Raw genomic sequence first — 17312 nt, 5'->3', positions numbered from 1 at the left:
TTGCATGAACCAATCAATCAGAGTAGAGCTGGTTGGGACCTTGAAAGTCTTCTAGTCCAGCCCCCTGCTCAAGAAGGAGACCCTATACCAGTGATGGTGATCCTTTTTTTCCTCAGGTGCCAAAAGCGCACGCATGCATACGATAGTGCACACGTGTGTGCCCATACCCATAATTCAATGCCCCCCATGTGCATGCATCCTTTTGCGCATGCGTGCGTGACTCCCCAGTGCCCCATTTTTGGCCTAGCAAGGTCTCCCTGAAGTCTCCAGAGGCCAGAAATCGCTTGGTTCCAGACTTCCAGTAGGCCCGTTTTTTGTTCTCCCCGGCTCTCGAGGCCTTTCCTGGAGCCTGGAGAGGGCAAAAATGACTTCTCCCCCTCCCCCGGAGGCTGGAAACGGACCGTTTCCCAACTTCCGGTGGGCCTGGTAGGCCCGTTTTTTGCCCTCCCTAGCCTCCAGAGACTTTCTTGGAGCCTGGCGAGGGTGAAAACAGCCTCCCCTGTTCCCCTGGAGGCCCTCTGGAAGCCGGAAACGGCTCGGTTAACCTACTTCCAGTGGGCCTGGTAGGCCTGTTTTTTGCCCTTCCCAGTCTACAGAGGCTTTCTTGGAGCCTGGGGAGGGCGAAAATGGCTTCCCCCTCCCAGAGTCCCTGTGGAGGCCAAAAACGCCCTCCAAGAACCTTCACACGAGCCCTGTACATACCTGGCATCCAAAACGGGCCGTGTGGAGACTCCTGGGAGGGAAGGGGCAGTGTGAGCGGGGCCTCTGCCTCTGGAGAAGGAGTGATCGGAGTGCTGTCTCGAGATGGTACAGTTGGCAATTGGAGCATGTGATCGACTGCGGAGTGAGGGGGTGGTTTTGGGGGGTTTGATTTACTGAGGGAAAACCCAGACCTCTCAGATTCGGGTTTTCCCAGATGCGCCATTTATCTATCCTAGTAAACAGAACTTTGAAAGATGCTTGCTTCGGAGTTTTTACTCGGAGTTAGGTTTTTTTCTGGAACGCTGACACTCGGTCCCCAAAAAAAGTCCACTTGCCTTTTGAAAAAAGCACCTCTGGGGGAGACTTAAGAGTCATTGTTATGTCTCCCTCCCCACTTCACAGGGGGGACACAGAGAAACGCGTCCCACAGTCCTTTATAGTTGCAACAGACCTGATTTTCTGTAGTGAAAGCAAAACTTGGCAGCTACAGGGCAACGGCCTGCCAAGTTCCGAGTCCTTTATCTCTTACGAAGACAGAAGCCCACGTGTACAAGATCCGTTGCCAAGAGCCACAGGAAAAAAAAGCCTTTGCACAATCCAAGCCTTTAACTCCCAAACGACCGATCTGCAGCTCGCATTTGGTAGCTTTTGTCCGTCACAAGGGCCAGATGGCAACTCCACCCGCTTTTATCCCCTATGGGGTGTGGCTTAGTGATCAGCACTCTCTGGGCCTGCCACACCTCTTCCTCTGCTGCGCACGCCTCTCTTTCTGACGCTGCTTAGGATCAATCCAGGTTTGATCCTCCTCATCTTCTATCTGTGAGGGCTCTGACACGCCTTCTTCCTGGCCTTCTGCTGGCACTTGAGGCGTTGCCAGGAAGGAGGGACCTGGAGAGGGAGGCCTTGTCGGCTCCTCTCCCTCACTCTCTGAGTCATCCTCCTCCATGAGGACAGGCTTGGGGGCCGGAGTCACAACAGCCATGTTACTAACTTAACCACAGTGAATCACTTAACAACTGTGGCAGTAATTCATACAGTGGAGCAAAGTTCACTAAACAAAGGTCTTGCTTAGTAATCGACATTTTGGGCTCAATCGTGGTTATAAGTCGTGGACTTCCTGTTATTACCAAGAAATCAAAGTACAAACTGCTCTGCCCTTAGCTTTTCGTTTTGCTCCGTTTCCTCTCTCCCAAGGCTCTGGTACCCATCACCATGGATGTTGACGTTCCCTTTGATCTGCATCGCTACATCATTCGGCAAAAGGGAGCAGGCATTCGGAAGATGATGGAAGAATACGAGGTAGGGGGAGATGAGCCAACTTGCAAACCTGCGCTCTTCACCTAGCCATGGGTTTTGACAGCCTTTTAACGCTGAGTGAGTTTCATGTCCTGATATCCTCCATTGGTAGAAATTTGGAGAGAGAGAGAAAAAAATTCTAAAATTCTGAATTTTGAAATTAGGATTTCAACGATCTTGATTAATGAATACTGTATTTTCCAGACTATAAGTCGCTCTGGACTATAGGATGCATTTAGCTTGTGGGGAGAAAAACAAGAAAAAAAAATCTGCCATTTCTTCCCAGCAATTTGCCTCCTTGCAGCAAACAGCCTGGTCAGCTTCAGCACAGCCTGATTGAGCATTTAGCAGCTGATTGGCGGTTGGATCGGCCTCCCGGAATACCACCAATCAGCTGTTCCAGGCTGCCTCTCCACCTGCCATTACCGCTGTTGCTGTGTGCCTCATTTTCAGCCTCTGTGCATCCTGTTTTCGGCCCGTTCCAGGCATCGGGGGTTGGCGGCAATAGGCAGCAGCAATACCCGCCACCTGGAATGGACCAAAAATAGGACGTGTGGAGTCTGAAAATGAGGCACACGGAGGCTGCGATAGGCTGCACTGGGCAGCGACTATGGGTGGCACCGATCCCCGTAGCCTGGAACACCTGATAGGAGGTATTCCGGGAGTCCAATCCAACCGCCAATCAGCTGCTCGTGCTAAATCAGGCTGTGATGAAGCCGACCAGGCTGTTTGCTGCAAGGAGGCAAATTGCTGGGAGGCAGAGGCCGAAGGGTGAGGGCCAGCGGGTGAGTGGGGCTTCGGCAACATTCCCTCTATAAGACACACAGACATTTCCATCCACTTTGGGGTGGGGTGTGGGGGAAGTGCGTTTTATAGTCCCAAAAATACGGGTAACCGAGATCGTACTCTCCACTTCGTTCTGCAGCAGATATAACTCTAGCAGGCTGATTTGACGACAGCATCTCCCATGAAATGGATCACACCCGTCCTCTTTTCATTTTTTTAAACATGACGATTTTCCCTTCTGCAGGTGACCATCTCAGTGCCGCAACCAGAGCAGCAGTCCGATATCATCAAGGTCACCGGCCTGGTGCCCAACGTCGAACGAGCCAAGGCCGGCCTCCTGGACAGAGTCAGAGAGCTGCAGGCTGAGCAAGAAGATCGGGTACTTTCCCTTTTTTTAAAAAAAAATAAAAAATGAAGGAACACAAAAAAAGCAAGCACAAGCTAATACCAAGTACAGGGAGGGAGGGAGGGAGGGAGGGAGGAAGGAAGGAAGGAAAGAAGGAAGGAGATGGCTATGAGAAAGAAGGGAGGAAGGAAGGAAGAAAGAAAGAAAGAAAGGAAAAAGAGGAAGGGAAGGAGGCAGAGGAAAAAGGGAAGGAGGAAGGAAGGAAGAGAAGGAGGAAGGAAGAGGGAAGGGGAAGGGGAAGGAAAGGAAGGAAGGAGATAGCAATGAGAAAGGAGGGAGGAAGGAAGAAAGGAAAAAGGAAAGAAGAAAGAGAAAAAAGGGAGGGGAAGGAGGAAGTACCAAGTACAGGGAGGGAGCAGGAAGGAAGGAGATAGAAAGAAGGGAGGGAGGGAGGAAGGCAGGAAGGAAAAAGGACGGGAAGGAGGCAGAGGAATGAGGGAGGGAGGGAGGAAGGAAGATGGAATGGGGGACAGAAGGGGAGGGGAAGGAAAGTAAGGAAGAGATGGAAATGAGAAAGGAGGGAGGAAGGAAGAAAGGAAAAAGGAAAGAAGAAAGGCAGAGAAAAAAGGGAGGGGAGGGAGGAAGTACCAAGTACAGGGAGGGAGCAGGAAGGAAGGAGATAGCAGTGAGAAGGGAGGGAGGAAAGAAGAAAAGAAAGGAAGGAAAAAGAGGACGGGAAGGAGACAGAGGAAAAAAGGAGGGAAGAATGAGGGAGGGAGGAAGGGTGGAAGGAAGAGGAGGGAAGGGGGGAAGGAAGGGGGTAGGGAAAGGAAGGAAAGAGATGGCAATGAGAAAGAAGGGAGGAAGGAAGAAAGGAAGGCAGAGCAAAAAAGGGGGGAAGGACGGATGTGAAAGAGGGAGGCAATAATGGAAAGAAGAAAGAAAGCACAACAAGAAAGAGTAAAAAGAAGCAGAAGCTGCTTCTGACTTCCCTCTGTACCAAACATGAAATATGTGTAGAAAAATATCTTTAACAAAAAACAAACCAGGTACGTCAAGTCAGAACTTGCACTGTGTGCCTCTCCCAAAAGAGTGGCAGGGCCTCTCCAGCTGCACACACACCCCAAAAATACCCCTGCTGATGTCCTCTTCTCCCTAGGCCCTGCGAGGGTTCAAGCTGACAGTGAGCGTGGAGCCCAAGTACCACCCCAAGATCATCGGCAAAAAAGGGGCAGTCATTTCCCAGATCCGTAAGGACCACGATGTCACCATCCAGTTCCCTGACAAAGGGGACGAGCATCAGGTGGGGGTCTCTCCCTCTTGTAAGCGTGTGACCCCAAGGGGGGTGGACGAGAAATACCTAGCTGGAATTCCAGTGAGGAGACGGACCGCGTTTCCCTATGGAAAGCCAAGATCACTTAGCCTCCCCGTGTTTTACATCCCCGGTAAAACACGGGGAGCGGCCGAGGGCCGAGATCAATTATCTAAATTATTTCTTTTTCCTGCTGCTTTCTTCCCCACCTTGCCTCCTCTTAAGGATGTCATCACAATCACCGGCTACGAGAAAAACACCGAGGCTGCCCGAGATGCCATCTTGAAAATTGTAGCCGATCTTGAAGAGATGGTTAGCGAAGATGTCCGCCTGGATCACAGAGTTCACGCCCGCATCATCGGTGGGAGAGGCAAAGCCATCCGCAAACTCATGGAAGAATTCCGGGTAGGGGGTCAGGCTTTAGAGCGAAGTGAGAGACAGACACGGCAGGGACTTTCCCCTCCCAGGGAATTCTGGGAAAGAAGCCATAAAGTCATGTTGCCCCATCTGGGTTTCTGCTCTGTCCATCCTACTACAGGTAGTCCTCGACTTAACAACAGTTCATTTAGTGACCATTCAAAGAAGTGGTGCAGTAGCCTAGAGATGGAGCTGTCGCCTCACAATCAGGAGGCTGTGAGTTTGATCCTAGGTAGAGGCAGATATTTCTCTCTCTGGGCACAATGAGAATATATCTACTGAACAAAACTCCGCACTGGCAACAGGAAAGGCGTCCGGCCTTTAAAACACTCTGCTAGCTCCATTCGGTTGCCCAGACTCCACCCCGCAAGGGATTATGGGGTCGTTAAAAGACGATGCTGATTTAGTGACCATTTAAAGTTACAATGGCGCTGAAAAAAAAGTGACTTATGACCATTTTTCACACTTAACAACCATTGCAGCACTCTCATGGTCATGCGATCTAAATTCAGATGTTTGGCAATTGACTCAGACTTATGATGGTCTCAGTGCATCCCGGGAGTCATGCGATTCCCTTTTTGCGACCTGACAAGAAAAGTCAAGGCGGGAAGCCAGGTTCACTTCACGACCTGCGTTTGTAACTTAACAACTGCAGTGATTCACTGAACAACAGTGGCAGGAAAGGTTGTGAAATGGGGCGCAAATCACTTAACTCTTTCTCACTTAGCAATGGACATTTGGGACTGTGTTGTCGTACGTCGAGGACTACCTGTACCACAAGGATGTCTGAGTGAAATGGTAGCCAGTTGGCTGCTGTTTTTTCTTTTATCGGTGGAAAGAAAAACCAATTCGCTTTTCTGAAAAGTAGCATTTTCTTCGAGTTGAGCTTGACTTTGTGTGTTTGTTTGAGCCACAGGACAAATGCGGTTGGCTCTCATTTTAAGTTCCCCTGTTTGGTCTGGGATTGTTGTGACCCAGGCCCAAGTAGGTAGTAATAAACTTAGTCCGTGGAAAAATAAGCTTTATTCGAACAGCTGGGAATTACTTCATTCCCAGTGTCGTTCAATTCAAAGTAAAACAAATGCCTCCCAACACAAATTCCTCAGTTATCTTACAAACCTTAGTCCAATTAGGCAAACCAGAAGTCACAAAAACAAAGACGTACACGAAGCAGAAGACGGAGCAGAAGACGCAGCTACAACGTCGTTTTCCGGCAAAGCTGAAATGCCGGTGCTGGTCTGTTTTAAGCCTTATGGGAGGGGCCAATCATCTCTTGGCCCTACTCCCAAGTTGTCCTCTCTGCTTGAGCTGCTTCTTATCTTGTGGCAACTCTTCTCATGTGTGCATTAGGAACAGGCTCCTCCTGGTTCCTCTGCCTTACTGCTATCAATCTCTGGAGGCTCTGGAGTCTGTACCCCACTTCCCGATGGCCCTGGCCTCACCTCAGTCTCATTGCTGTCCAACTCCGTTGCCAGCTCCGTAGGCTGCTGATAGACCACAACAGGGATTTTTCTCGGTCTGCTTTTTGAAATCCGCCAAGATAGTGTTGTGTCTCGCCCAATCTCACCACAGCCGGGGCCTTCTTATCTGCTTCCGAACACGGAGGAATGTTCTAGTATGCCTCCCGGCCCCAGCCCTGGCTCCATGCCCAGACAGGCTGAGGAGGAAGAAGTACCTCCAGCCCCCAGCTCTGGCTCCATGCCCAGGCAAGTGGAGCAACTAGACCCCTCCCCCTCCTCCATAGTATGTGAGCCTGAGGGAGGTCAATTGCCAACAGCTGCAGACTGGAGTGACCCTCGCGTCAGAAGACTTGATAGGCGGAGGCGACAGAAGGAAGGGAGGGGCAGGCCTGGATAAGTGCTGAGTCATGGAGCCACACCCCATGGCCTATATAAAGGACCTGCTTTCTGGCAGTCTCTGAGTCAGGCAAAGTCTAAACATATCTTGCTGAAGTCACTTCCTGGTCTCCTGCCTGCCCTGAGGACTTTGCTAGGACTTTGGCAGAGCTGCAGAGGCACGCCTGATTCGGATTTCCCTGACCCGGCCGTCAGCGGAGGAGTGGGACACGACAGGTAGGGTAGGGTCTACCTTATTTCAAAACCATTCTCCCTCTCTGGACAGGTGGATATCCGCTTCCCGCAACCGGGTGCCAGCGACCCAGATAGAGTCACTGTGACGGGCCTGCCTGAAAACGTGGACGATGCCATTGACCACATGCTTAACCTGGAAGAGGAATATGTGAGCGGGAATTTGCATGGGTTTCGGGCAGGGGTGAAATGTAAAATTTGTTACTACCAGTTCTGTGGGAGTGGCTTGGTGGTGGTGGTGGGGTAATGTGACTGGGTGGGCATGGCCAACTTTTTTATTTATTTATTTTTAAAAGCATTTTTTCTACAGCCTCGTTGGCCGAAGAGGTTGTAAAAAAATGCTTTTAAAAGCCTCTGACGATCAGGCAACTCAGCTGGGATCACCAGAGGAGCCTTTTAAAAGCAGGTTTTCTCTTCCGCTGAAGAGGTTGTAGAAAAAATGCTTTTAAAAGGTTCTGACGATCCCAGCCGAGTTGCCTGATCGCCAGAACGTTTTAAAAGCATTTTTTAAACAACCTCATCAGCCAAAGAGATTGTACAAAAAATGCTTTTAAAGGGTTCTGACGATCCCAGCTGAGCCGCGTGATCAGCAGAGCCTTTTTTTTAACTTTTAAAAGCATTTTTTCAGCCGAAGAAAAAATGCTTTTAAAAGTAAAAAAAACCAAAACCCTCTAACGATCATGCCGCTCAGCTGGGCATGGTGCGGGGGGGGGGCAGGAATTTTTGCTACCGGTTCTCCGAACCACCCACTGCCATCGCTACCGGATCGGATGATCCGGTCCGAACCGTGAGCATTTCACCCCTGTGAGGGGGAAGCAGATAAAAAACGGTTGAATGAACAGAGGGAGTAGAAGGGGAGACATCCTTTTGCGCTGCTGCTTCAGAATTTCCCCATCAGCTGTTCATCTGCTAGGGCAGGGGTGTCAAAATTCAATTTTATTGAGGGCCGCACCAGGACTGTGGTTGATCTCAGCGGAGGGGAGGTGGGCGTGGCCAACTGGGTGGGTGTGGCCAGCTTGACGCCACTCCCCAAACTCCTGGCATGTTTCCTTTTCGCACTGTGTAGACCGGGCCGAAGCCACCCTGGCCTCATGTTTCCATTGGGTAGACTGGGCCGAAGTGACATGGGCAGACCCCTTCCATTTTCCAGGATGGCCCGGCGGGCTGGATCCAACCACATCCGGCCTGCAGGCCTTGTGTTTGACACCCTTGTCCTAGGGAGACTTTTGGGAACACATTCCCAATGAAAAATCTTTCACAAGGACTCTGCTCTTGTGTCAGCCTCACCGCATAGGCCAGGGGGTCTGCAACCTTAAACGCTCAAAGACCCACTTGGGCCCATTTCCCACAGAAAACAAAACATTGGGAGCCACAAAACCTGAGTGGGCACGGCCAATTCAACGTCACTCATTCCCACCCAGTCACATGGCACCCCCTCGCCACGCCTATCCAGATTTTGTGGCTCCCCCTGTTTTCTTTTCTATGGGAAATATGTATCTCCTTCTCTCTGTCTCTCTCCCACTCTCCTATCTCTCTCCCTTCCTCCCTCCCTCTCAGCTCTTTTTCTCTCATCTCTTTTTCTCTATCTCCCTATCTCTCTCATCTTTCTTTTTCTCTCATCTGTCTTTCTTTTTCTCTCTATCTTCCTCTCATCCTCTCTCTCTCTTCTCTTTCTTTTTTCTGTCTCCCTCTCCTTCCTTCCCTCCCTCTCTTCTCTTTCTCTCATCTCTGTCTTTCTTTTTCTATTTCCCTCTCTATCACCCTCTATCTCTATTTTCCTCTCATCCCTCTCTCTCATTTTTTTCTCTCTCTCATCTCTTTCTTTTCTCTGTCTTCCTCTCCTTCTCTCCCTCTCATATCTTTCTCTCATCTCTGTCTCCCTCTCTCTCTATCTCCCTCTCCCCCTCATCCCCCTCTCTCCCTCATCTCTCTTTCTCTCTCTTTCTTTCTTCCCCATCTCTCTGTGTCTCTCTCTATGTCTGTCTGTGTGTGTGTATCTCTCTCTCTCTCTCTCTCTCTCTCTCTCTCTCTCTCTCCCCCTGTCTCTGTGTCTCTTCTTACCCTCTGCATGCTCTCCTTGGGGCTTTTCGTTACCCATTTTTCTTACTTTCTTTTGGAAATCTGGGCTGGGTGAGGAAACGAGCGAACCTACGGCGGAGGCTTCCCTCCTCCTCCCCTCCCCCTCCCCCTCCTTCTCCTCTCGTACGCACCCTCCCGTGTGCACCCTCCCGGACCCGCCACAGCCAAGCTTGAGTTTGACACCCCTACATTAAAGGAAGCAGAGAAGGACAATATGCCCGAACCTCCCAGCCCTGATTCTTCTGGAGTTGCTAGACTGTTGTTGACAGCGTTTTCAGATGAAGAGAACTCCTTAGCCTATAAACTTCTTTGAGCAAGGAATTCCTTCATACTATTAACCAGCCTTGGCAACTTTATGACCTGTGGACTTCAACTCCCAGAATTCTTTTATTTATTTATTTATTTTATCTATCTATCTATCTATCTATATTTGTTTTTGTAGGTTTTCACGGGTATAGGTATGTAGGTCTTGGCATATTCGGGTCTTTCCCCATGTAAGGTTGAGAGTATCTTGGCGACGTCGAAACGTCGTCAAGATACTCTCAACCTTACACGGGAAAAGACCCGAATATGCCAAGACCTACATATATATATATATATATTGTTTAATTGTTAAAATTCAATTATATATATATAATATATATATAATTGAATTTTAACAATTAAACAATTTTCATTCAACTCTTGTGCATGACTGTGATCCATTTACATATCATCCCATTAGTGTTCTCCTATACTCTATATAATTTTACTAAATTATATTACTAATTCTAATTGGAATTTCTAATATACTAATTCTACTATCTGTTATTTCCCCTTTTTTCCTATTTTCGACCCAATTATACCATTTCTCCCATATTACATAAAAAAATCCGAATCCATCCATTCTTTCAGTTCAAGTGTCATTTTGTCCCTCTCGGCGCAATTCAATATTTTTCTAATTATTAACTCTTCAGAGGGTATATTTGAGCTTCTCCAACATTGCGCAAATGCCAATCTTGCTGTCATTGTCATATGTAAAATAATATATGTTGGGGGTTTTTGGAAAGTTTTTTGTGGGTTTTTTTTTTTTGTTTTTGTTTTGTTACTCTGGTTTCTCTTCAGATCATATAAATCTTTCGCCTTTTCAACTCTCAGAATTTTATGCTGGCTGAGGAGTTCTGGGAGTTGAAGTCCACAAGCCATCAAGATTGGGGATCCCCGCTGTTAATATTACCATATAGCCCATCCATCTTTGCAGGTAGAATCGTTCACTGTGTTTCCACAATACCCCTGACCTAACCAGCAGGTGCATTTGAACAAAAGAATAAACTTGGTTAATTTTAATCTTGGCTGAGTTTTAAGAACAGTTTGGCCAATTGCACAGATCCAACCTGTTTCATGAATTTAAAGCTTGAGTGCGTGGTGAGAACTTTGACAATGGGTGGCTTCAATAATCCGATTAATTGCGTAGCAGTAATTGCATATTCTGGGCATGCGCCCCCAAACGAGATAACTTTTAGAACATTAAAGTTGTTATTTACACCTTGGGATAACTTCAAATACCCCTTTCAAGCAGCAGCAGAAAAGATATCGTGCCAATTCCTTTCAGGGCAAGGTGGTGAAATGACCATGTAATCACTGGCATGGATCAGTCTGAAGTTTTGTTGTTTACAAAGTGCTCAGCCTCACAATTTGTGAGGAATGCCCAACGCTAGTCGTGGACTCCAAAGGCATCTGTCTGGTTCTTCTTTGAACAAAAATTCTGAGGTGATTTTTTACTTAAAAGAGGGCAAGAACAGGCATGATTTTGCCATTCCATTGTCTTTCTTCTTTCTGTCCATATCTATCTACCTACCTACCTATCTATCTATCTATCTATCTATCTTATGTTTTCGTAGGTTTTCACGGGTATAGGTATGTAGGTCTTGGCATTTTCGGGTCTTTTCCCGTGTAAGGAACCTTACACGGGAAAAGACCCGGAAATGCCAAGAACTAACTAACTAACTAACTATCTATCTATCTATTTATCTATCTATATGTCACTCTCTATCATCTGTCTCTATTTGTCTTTCTGTCTGTCCAGCCAGCTATCACCTAGCTATTGTCTATCAGCTATCTACCTCTATCATCTATATATTATCTATCCTGTTTTCCCGAAAGTAAGACATCCCCTGATAATAAGCCTAATCAAACTTTTGAGTGCATGCGTTAAAATAAGCCCCACTCCCCCGAAAATAAATCCTCCCTGAAAATATTTAAATGCACGCGCAGCTGGTCCCCGCCATTTCCTCTTGTTTCCTTCACATGCCCCAAAATAATAAGACCTCCCCGAAAATAAAGCCAAGCGCTTATTTTAAGGTTCAAAAAAATATAAGAGAAGGGTCTTATTTTCGGGAAAACACGGTATCATCTATCAATCTTATGTATATCATTTATCATCTATATCAGGGGTGTCAAACTGTTGTCACATTGTTATGTGACGTATCGGCACTTTTCCCCCTCTTCGCTAAACCAGGGGTGAGCATGGCCAGTGTATGATGCATCTGGCCATGGGCCAGGAGTTTCACACCCCTGATCGACCGACCGATCTATCTATCTGTCTGTCTGTCTCTCTGTCTACCGTGTTTCTCCTAAAATAAGACCCTGTCTTATATTTTTTTGAACCCTGAAATAAGTGCTTGGCCTTATTTTCGGGGATGTCTTATTATTTTGGGGCGCGTGGAGCAAGGCGGGTCTCCTCTTGCCATTTTACCTGATTTCCAGCTCTGTCTCCCTAAACCTAGGGAGAAACGGAATGGTGGGGACCAGCTATGCATGCATTTAAATATTTTCGGGGAGGGATTATTTTGGGAGGGGGGCTTATTTTAGTGGATGCGCTCAAAAGCCTGATTTTGAAAAAAAACCTAATTTAGGGGAAACAGGGTATCTATCTATCTCTATCTATCTATCTATCTATCTATCTATCTATCTATCTATCTATCTATCTATCTATCTATCTTTTGTCTGTCCATCCAGCTATCATCTAGCTAGCTATCAGCTATCTACCGCTATCATCTATATATTATCTATCATCAATATCATCTGTTTATCATCTGTCAAACTTATATCATTTATCATCTATATCAGGGGTGTCAAGCTCATATTGTCACGTTGTCATCATGTGACGTATTGGGACTATCCCCCCCTTCTCTAAACCGAGGGTGGGCGTGGGCACTGCATGACGCATCCGGCCCACAGGCTAGGAGTTTCACACTCCTAATCTCTCTCTCTCTCTCTTTCTCAGTCTATCTAGCTATCATCTATCTAGCTATCTCGCTCTCTATCATCTGTCTATTTTGTCTGTCTGTCTGTCTGTCTATCTGATCTATCATTTATATAGCTGTCCATCTCGTGGAAAAGCCAACATAAGTTTGGGAGATATTGTCCAAAGGTTCTTAACGGACAGCTATTCTCCTTGCAGATGATGGATGTGGTGGAGACGGAAACCATGGCTGCTTACATGAAGCCCCCCTCCCGCTTGGAAGAGGAGCCTCGGGGCCCCGCCAAGGGCTTCGTAGTACGTGACGCCCCCTGGAATGCATCGGGCAACAAGGTTGGGCTCAACACCGCCGGTAGTCCCTCCGTCACTTAGTTTGAAGCAGTTGACCAGCTTCAGATCTTGATAAAGAGCTGGAGGACTCAGACAGCCAGCTCTCTTAATTCAAAATTATTAGTGGTTGGTCGCAGTGGTGGGCTGCTGCCAGTTGTAACAACCGGTTCGCCCAGCACTGAAAATGTGAGCCCACGAGCCCACATGCAGGTCGCAACTACTGGTTTGCCCAAACCGGCAGCAGCCCACCTCTGGTTGGTCACCGAGTAGCCAGATGTTTAGACTGGATTTGGCAATTTTATCCACCTATCCTTCCCAAAGACCCAAGATAGGCAGATGGGCTACATTACTGTTGTTGTTATTATTTTGAGAAAGGGGATTGAAAAAAGAAATACAGGGAGTCCACGACTTACTTGTTTAGTGACTGTTCAGAGTTAGCATGGCAGTGTAAAAGTGACTTACAATCATTTTTCACACTTACGACCATTGCAGCATCCCCCACATATCCCGGCGTCATGCGGATCCCCTTTTGCGACCCTCTGACAGGCAAAGTCAATGAGGAAACCAGGTTCCCTTAATATTCTGACCTAGGCTTCCTTAGAAAGCATGAAGCAAAGTCTTCATCCTGGCAAAACCTCTTTTATTTACACGACTGTGAATTCCGTTCATTCACAGTCAATAAGGCTTTGGCAAACAGTCTTTCAGAGGAATGTTTATCAACCCCCACCTTATCTCACTTGGAACGTTGCCAGAGAACCAATTTCCAAATGCAGGGCAAGGCCAAACTTGGCACAGAGTCTATTAGAATCACAAGCAGAACTTTCCAATCTTAAAATGAGATGAACTAATTGCTTCCTGCAAAAGCTCCTCTTTTATGTCCTATGGGAGGGGCCAATTATCTCCCAGGTGTGGCCTTACTCCCAAGTTGACCCTGCTTTCTTAATTGTTCTTGTCTTCTGGCAGCTCTGCGCATGCGCAGACTGGGAACGGGCTCCAGCTGTTCCTCTGCCTCGTTGCTGTCTAGCTCCCTCTCTGCCTCTGACGCAGGGCCCTCGTCTGAGCTTTCCCCAGGCCCCAGGACTGGCCCACGTTCCTCCCCAACCTCCTTACTGTCCGACTCTGCTGTCAGTTCTGCTGGCCACCGGCGGGCCACAACACTTAACGACCGTGTTAGTAACTCCTCAACTGTAGCAGCGATTCACTTAACAACAGTGACAAGAAAGGCTGTAAAATGGGGCAAAATTGACAAATGTCTCCCTTAGCAACAGAAATGTTGGGCTCGATTGTGGTCGTAAGTCAAGGACTACCCTCGTTGTGTGCCAAGCTCAATGTCTGTTTAATTTCTTACCTTATTACTGAATAAAGCTCCCTATCATTTATTCCTTAGTCATATGAGCGCCTCTGTTCTTGGGCTGCCATCTAAAAGACATGGAAGGAAGCATGGAAGGAAGGAAAGGAAAAATAAACTCAGCGACTGAAATTTTCATTTTTAATTGTAAAGTTCTTGCCATCACTGGCCGGAATAGATGAGGTTGTGGGGGGAAAAAAGGACTAGCATTGTATCAAGCTACACAAACTGATTTCATACAGGACATCCAGAGTACAGGAAGTCCTTGACTTGCAACCAAGCCCAAAATTTAGGTTGTTAAGTGAGACATATGTGAAGTGCGTTTTCCCCGTTTTACAACCATTCTTGCCTGCGTGGTTAAGTAAATCACTGTAGTTGTTAAGTTGGTAACCCAGTTGTTCAATGAATCTGGCTTCCCCATTGACTGCTCGTCAGAAGGTGGCAAAACAGGATCACTTGACCCCAGGAGCCCGCCAGTCTCATCAATATGAACCAATTGAATTTTCACCGCATGATCGTGGGGTTGCTGGAAAGGTCTTAACTGTAAAAAAACGTGATAAGTCACTTTTTTCAGTGCCGTCATAACGTTGAACGGCCAATAAAGAAAAGTTGTAAGTCGAGGACTACCTGTACATCAAGGGTGAAATGCTACCGGTTCAGACCGGTTTGCCTGAACCGGTAATAGAAAATGCTACCGATTTGGGCGAACCAGTAGAAAAAAAATGCTACCTGTTTGGGAGAATTGGTATTTCCGACGATCAGCTGTGCTGTGCGATTTATATTTCCTAGAAAGCAGGAAATCCTGCTTATAAAATAATATAATAAAATATAATATATAATAATAAATAAAATAATTGATTTTTTAATAAAATATAAAATAAAATAATAAAGATTGCACAGCACAGCTGTTCCTCCCCCCTCGCTGTTTACTCACCTTTGCAGACTCAGAAAAGGCTTCTTAATCCTCCTTTTTCAGTGCTGTGCGGTAGCGCCTGCGTGCAAAGCTTGCGTTTGACATGCACCGCGCATGCGCGCACGAAGCGAACCAGTAGCAGACTTCCGAGCATTTCACCCCTGCAATACATCCTTCGCTTTGGAGCTGCCTAAGGAAAGCACCCTCGCTAAACTCAACTCTCATCTTTTCGTTTCAGGCCCCCGACATGAGCAGCGCCGAAGAGTTCCCCATTTTTGGCACCGGCGTGGTCCCTAAGCAGGCATCGGTTTGGGGCCCTAAGAAGTTTTGAGGTTCAGGGACCACCACCATGGCTGGCTCGCCAGGCAAGGCCTCGTGGGCGGGGTGGGTGCGCGTGCTCCGTGGCACCCTCAGCTCCCTGCCGCCAGGCCGCCTCTGCTGTCCCGAGACTCTCTCCACTTCCTCCTCGCCTGCACTCCTCTCTCCGTGACTCTGTGCAAAACCATTAACCGATCAAAAAAAAAAAGCCATAGCCTCCCTCCTCTTCCTTTCTTCTCGTGGAGCCAAAAGTAGGCCAGGTTGTAAGCACACCTATGTTCAAGGAGCCTCGTGCAGATAGCGGGTTTTTCCCCCTCCCTCCCTCCCCTCTCCATTTGCCAGATTTCAGGGCATTAAACTCCTCGCTAGACAACCCCCACTCTGCACGCTTCCGCCTCTCCGCCGTGAAAGGAGTAAGTCCCAAACCTTTCCCATCAGGTTCCTTCGTGGGCCTGGTATGGACCCATCCACGCATCCAGATCTCCTGGAAGAGCTGGAAGTTTTTTTGGGGTGGGGTGGGGTGGGGGTTTCAGACTTGCCGAAGTCGAAGCACAGTTCCTCGTCCACCCAAACCATCGCGCTCTCTGCTTTCGGATGCCGGAAGCGGCTTAACCTTGGCTTCTTTTTCTGGCTCTGCTAGTGAATTTGGAGCTGGGAGGAGGACCAAAACTGGAGGCAGAAGCCTCCTTGGGAGGAGAGGGTGCGCGCACGAGTGTGTGTGTGTGAAGATCTAGGAACAAAATTCCGCCTTGCTGTGGGCAAAAGGCCCACTTCAAAAGCAGGTAGCACTTAGAAACTTTTGGCAACTAGCAGCCTTCGTCGTCCTCCTCCTCCTCCCTTTTCACGTCCGAGTCTGCGAAAGTTTTTTTTTTCTCCCTCGCTTCCTCCATTTTCATCTGTTTTCCCATCTCCTTTCTCCCGGCTCCCCACCCCCCTCTTTTTTTTTTCTTTCCTTCCCTTTTGTCTTCCTTCCACTTGCTTTGAACCGTGTCGAAGGAAAATACGCCACTCTTGACCCAAGAGGCAGATGTTCTCTTTTGACTTTCCTTTGAGGTGACTAGTCCTCACCGTCCCTTCCCGGGTTTTAAAACTGTGATTTCTCAAGTGAGAGTGTGTGTGTGTGTCTGTACGAGAATGCGTGTTGGGGGGGGTAAGCAAGAAAGGCGAAGGTGCAAGTTAAGACCCCCTCCTCAGTTCTATCTTTTCTCCTCCCACCCCTTCACCATTCAGGTTGCCCTACCTGCGTGATGGGGGCGGGGGGCACAATATAACAAATGAAAAAAAAAAAGGAAAAGGAAAAAAAACAACCACCACCTAGCAGAGCGACATAACCCAGTTTTTCATTTTTCTTTCTTCTTTTTCTTAAGAAGGCAGGGTTTTGGGGGAAACAAAAATATGACAAAAATCAGAAGACACTATTGGCCTTAACCAGGGTGGGGGGTGGGGAGCCAACAGGGTGGGGCGTGAGAGGGAGGAAGAAAAAAAAGGAACTTAAGTTTGACAAAGGAAATATGCAAACTCTGTAGGTCACACGGTGACTAGATTTTTTTTTTTTCTAATTCCAAATTAAAAAACAAAAACAAAACAAGCGTGGGGAAAATAAAAACTCTTTTGGTGAATTGGCGATGCGTCCGTTGAGCTGTGTGAGCGTCTTTTTGCTTTCTCCAGACTGAAAGGGAAATGCTACGCATTGTAGCCACAGGTCTTCTATTGCAGTGATGGTGAACCTTTTCGGCAGGGAGTGCCAAAACCGGAATGTGCGTGTGCACTGGACCCCAGAAACACAAAGGCCAGCTGGCTAATGCACATGCGTGCGCCGGCCACCTTGTCTTCTGGTTTCTTTGGGTTTTCGGGGCTCTGTCGTGTCCCACTCCTCCTCTGACAGCCGGGTCGGGGAAGTCCGTATCAAGCATGCCTCTGCAGCTCTGCCAAAGTCCTATCAGAGTCCTCAGGGCAGGCAGGAATCCAAGGTGTGACTTCAGCAATCCAGATTAGACTTTGCCTGACTCAGAGAATGCCAGAAAGCAGATCCTTTATATAGGCCATGGGGTGTGGCTCCATGACTCAGCACTTATCCAGGCCTGCCCCTCCCTTCCTTTTGCTGACGTCGCCTCTCCATTCTCCGGAAGCGTGGATC

At 47.8% G+C, this 17312-nt stretch overlaps 1 protein-coding gene across 2 annotated transcripts in view; it reads left to right on the top strand.

The window, feature by feature from the left end:
• LOC131198835 (vigilin-like) overlaps positions 1 to 16570 on the top strand; it is a 131120-nt gene extending 114550 nt beyond the window's left edge. Inside the window, exons 22-28 of one of the 2 annotated variants that reach the window (XM_058183958.1) lie at positions 1897 to 2001; positions 3029 to 3163; positions 4290 to 4433; positions 4668 to 4847; positions 6981 to 7097; positions 12468 to 12599; positions 15096 to 16569. In XM_058183958.1, the coding sequence (XP_058039941.1) occupies positions 1897 to 2001; positions 3029 to 3163; positions 4290 to 4433; positions 4668 to 4847; positions 6981 to 7097; positions 12468 to 12599; positions 15096 to 15188 (906 nt within the window). In that variant the 3' untranslated portion in view covers positions 15189 to 16569. Of the gene's footprint in view, positions 1 to 1896; positions 2002 to 3028; positions 3164 to 4289; positions 4434 to 4667; positions 4848 to 6980; positions 7098 to 12467; positions 12600 to 15095 lie in introns of both variants that reach the window. The other variant, XM_058183959.1, reaches the window with a different exon arrangement.
• Positions 16571 to 17312: the final 742 nt, after the last annotated feature.

Source organism: Ahaetulla prasina, chromosome 4, assembly GCF_028640845.1.
Source record: "Ahaetulla prasina isolate Xishuangbanna chromosome 4, ASM2864084v1, whole genome shotgun sequence".
In the NCBI taxonomy this organism is placed as follows: Eukaryota; Metazoa; Chordata; class Lepidosauria; order Squamata; family Colubridae; genus Ahaetulla; species Ahaetulla prasina.
Note: the sequence above shows the minus strand (reverse complement) of the source record. Positions and strands in the feature narration are given on the sequence as shown.